Genomic DNA, 3,442 nt, shown 5'->3' with positions numbered 1-3,442 from the left:
ATGAATGCAAGGCACTACGACTTTTCATCCACATCCATTAAAAGGCGAGCCATCCAGGTGTATACCGAGATAGAATAGGTAACTATGAATTGGCAGTGAATTTTTATGTCAAAAATGAGTTGGATGCCTGAAGATGCATTGCAATATGAAGAAGATTGAGCTGCAAGAGACAAACAAGAAGACTAAGGTGTCAAAGTGATTCAAGTGGGAGAACGATCTTACCCTTGCATATGTAATGTTTTTAGGTAGCAATAAACCTCCGTGGTAAAAAAAAATATATATGTTTAAATAGTCCTCTATAAAATTTAGTGAACAAAATCACAAGGAGTAATTTTACCAACGACAATGTTTTTTCTTAAGTTTTAAAAAATCAATCATTTCAACGCTTTGTATTTATGCGGAGTTTTTGGAGCATAAATTATCCTTTCTACACTAGGAGTCATTGGTATACCGTAGGATGCAATCTTCTAAACTAATAATGAGATCCTTGAATTTGTTGTATATTATGTTTATCTTCTTTATCCACGATTTCCACAGGTGTGTGGATGACCAAAACATTTTAACATTTCTATCATTCTAGTAGGTAGACTTCTTAATCTTGGTATGTGCATGTCTAGGAAGTGTTGCATGGATTAATGATGCAACGCTAAATTTGTGACGGTAGGGTTGATGGTGAATAACATTATATTCGAAACTTGAAAAGAATAATGAACCATTCACAATGATTGTTTCTTCTATAGACATGGCCTTGTAAGTTCTTCGAGTGTGTGTCAAGCAGGATTGGTTTGGACAAGGAATATAAACAAGATCTTTCCACAAAAGAAAACACAACTCAAGTAGCTCTAGAGCAAATATCGGACTGTTAGGAGGACAGGCACCCGAGTACTTTTGCAAGAGAAGTATCAAGTATGTAAGATTCCATTATTTCAACAGTTGTCAACATTAGGAATACAAGTAACTTAGACGCTGTTTTCATGAGCTATGACAATACCATCAGTTGCCGAAATCTTTGGACCAGTCATATTCATCCAGTTCATGAAATGAATATGGTATTCGACTAGATTGGTCCGTGGTTGAGAAGTAAGAAGCAGGACCGATGTCAAAATTATGTCCAAAGATGGATTCAAAAGATGCTGTCTCATCACTGGGGAAGATCTGAGGTTGCATTAAGTTGGCAAGTTCTCTGGTGATGCTTGTCCCCGTTTCATCTTCTTGAACTGAACTTGAAAAAAGAGGATCTATTTCCACCTTCATCACTTCCGGGAGAGGAGCATGGTCCTGATTTAGTCTTGTCTGAAAGAGATGCATGTCAGAACTGGAAGTTCCTTGATGTCTCATCTCAATACCTCCACTCGGAAGGACAGGGCTATCAGCCGCCACAGGCACACAGGGACCATATGGATTTGCCAGTGGCTGATTGCCATGAGAAGCTGAAGCTACACAATGATGAATGTGTCCGAATTTATCTTGGTGAATACTTCCTCGAGATTGATCTTGAGGTCCAAGTTCATAGCTTGGAAGGTTCGGTCTCGTAAACATGTTCACGTCCATGGCTAAGTATTGCGTCACATTCATGGATTCCTCCTGCATGGCCTCCGAGATAGGCTGCTCATCGATACGGGAAGTGGAGGCATCCCCCACAGCCTCCCTGCAGCTTTGCCCCACCATGGATGGAGGAGGCGGAGGAGAATTATGTTGGTGCCCGAAATACTTCTTCAGTTCATGTCTAAGAACGGCGTTCAGTATGTCAACTTCCCTCGCTGTAATCTTATCCTGAAGGCCCTTGGACTTCTCGATGAGCCGTTGGATCTTCTCAATGTCCGGCATCAAGTGCTTGATGACCGCGATCAAAACGCTTACTTTCCATGCTTTCTTCAGGTCATGCGGCTTCTTGTAGGGTGGAGGACTTGGATCCTTGGGCACGCCCATCTCCCGCCACCACTCCTCCGACATGTTGGGCCACCACGGTGGTGGAATGCCCTTCTCCAGAGGGAACCTCCGCTGAGGAGGGTCACAGTATGGCATCAAGGCGGATAAAAGCGAACCCAACGTGGTGTCCTGCAGTTCCTGCAGTGCATCGGGCACGGAGAACTCCGAGGTGTTCTCCTTGCTTATGACGTGGGTGCAGCTGTCTCTCTGATACGTGCTGATCGCAGCTGGGCCGTTCCGATCGAATCGAACGGTTTCCTTCCACCATTTACGAAGGTTATTAGAGACTCCACTGACAGGCTTTCCTTTGTAGGGTACAATGCCGTAGATGAAGCCTTGAGCGAGGCCCTCTTCCACCAACTCCAGCATCTCATTCAGTATCTTCTCCAGGTTCCGGGCCAGCTTCTTCCTCCGTGACTGTTCTTGCGAGTAATCGAGCAAGGATGCACTGCTTTGCTGGATCATCTTGCACTTGTGATGCTCCTTCAAGTGCTTCAGTCGTATAATGTCATTCCATATGCGAATCCTGAGCCTCTCAGCTTCATGCCCATCGGTCTCTACCAAATCTGGCAAGGGGGTATCGAACATGCTGTCAGGTGGCAGACCCAATAGATCTTCCAACTCGCTGGAAGGATCCACAATAGACTCTGGAATGGTAGAAGAACAATCGTCGGCTCTTTCAGAAAAACCAACATTTTGTTTAGCTTTCTTGTCCTGCATCCTAAATAAGAGCTACCGAACACTTGAATCTGCAAACATAATAGCAACACGACGTGCATAAATTTTCCAGTTTTATTTAGGGATATGGAAACAAACCTTACAAAGTTGGCAGTGTCAAAATTCTGTTGTTTATACGGTGCGTTTGAATTGTAGAGAATAAAATTTTTTCTGTGCAGTCTCAAAATATCTCATTTCTTGAAAGCGAAAATGAGAAGTTCGTGGCTTCTCTTCTCATAGATATGAGATAAAGTTGCATGCCCAACAACTTGTTTTATATTTTATTAGGGATTAAAGCGAAATGAAAATTTTCATCCAAGTTCATGTATAATAATGAACCACATGTTTGTGCATGATCTATTATATACTGTATCAAAATCATCCGCATGTAGAAGATCGTCAAAGGCTGCAAGCAAAATTGACTAAGCTTTTTTCCCGCCTGTGGAAGAGCACATAAATTTTCTTTGGACAGGAAATTCGAGCGTTCAAAAAGAGAAAAACAAATAGAGAACCTAAGTGCGCAATAACAAGCTTCTAAACAAAAGAAATAATAATATACTAATTAGCGCATGTTTTGAAATAATTTATATGTTGGGTTATTCCGTTTTGCACGACAGTAATATAGTGTTGCACAGACAAGAACTATTATAGTAAATAAACTGAAATCATGGTAGTTCATGGAAAAGAGTCCAATCTTAACACAAGTAAATGGTGATAGTCATGTTCATATGAGATAGTCACGAAGATAGAATAGAATCTAAATCAGAGTTTTCCTAATGAATAATATGTCATGAAA

The 3,442-nt window shown here is 41.5% G+C and overlaps 1 protein-coding gene across 1 annotated transcript; it reads right to left on the bottom strand.

Moving 5' to 3' along the window:
* Positions 1-993: 993 nt before the first annotated feature.
* On the bottom strand, positions 994-2,410 carry LOC135644151 (protein ETHYLENE-INSENSITIVE 3-like 1a). The gene has a single exon (XM_065161612.1). It carries the CDS (start codon positions 2,392-2,394, stop codon positions 994-996), a length of 1,401 nt encoding a protein of 466 aa, XP_065017684.1. The 5' UTR covers positions 2,395-2,410.
* Between the last annotated feature and the right edge of the window lie 1,032 nt (positions 2,411-3,442).

This window comes from Musa acuminata, chromosome BXJ3-8 (genome assembly GCF_036884655.1).
Source record: "Musa acuminata AAA Group cultivar baxijiao chromosome BXJ3-8, Cavendish_Baxijiao_AAA, whole genome shotgun sequence".
Taxonomy (NCBI): Eukaryota; Viridiplantae; Streptophyta; class Magnoliopsida; order Zingiberales; family Musaceae; genus Musa; species Musa acuminata.
The sequence above is the reverse complement of the archived record's forward strand: the minus strand, read 5'-3'. Positions and strand labels throughout refer to the sequence as shown.

Bases quoted from the DNA above. Each gene is read 5' to 3' on its own strand.
- LOC135644151 (XM_065161612.1), bottom strand. From the start codon at position 2,394: ATGATCCAGCAAAGCAGTGCATCCTTGCTCGATTACTCGCAAGAACAG.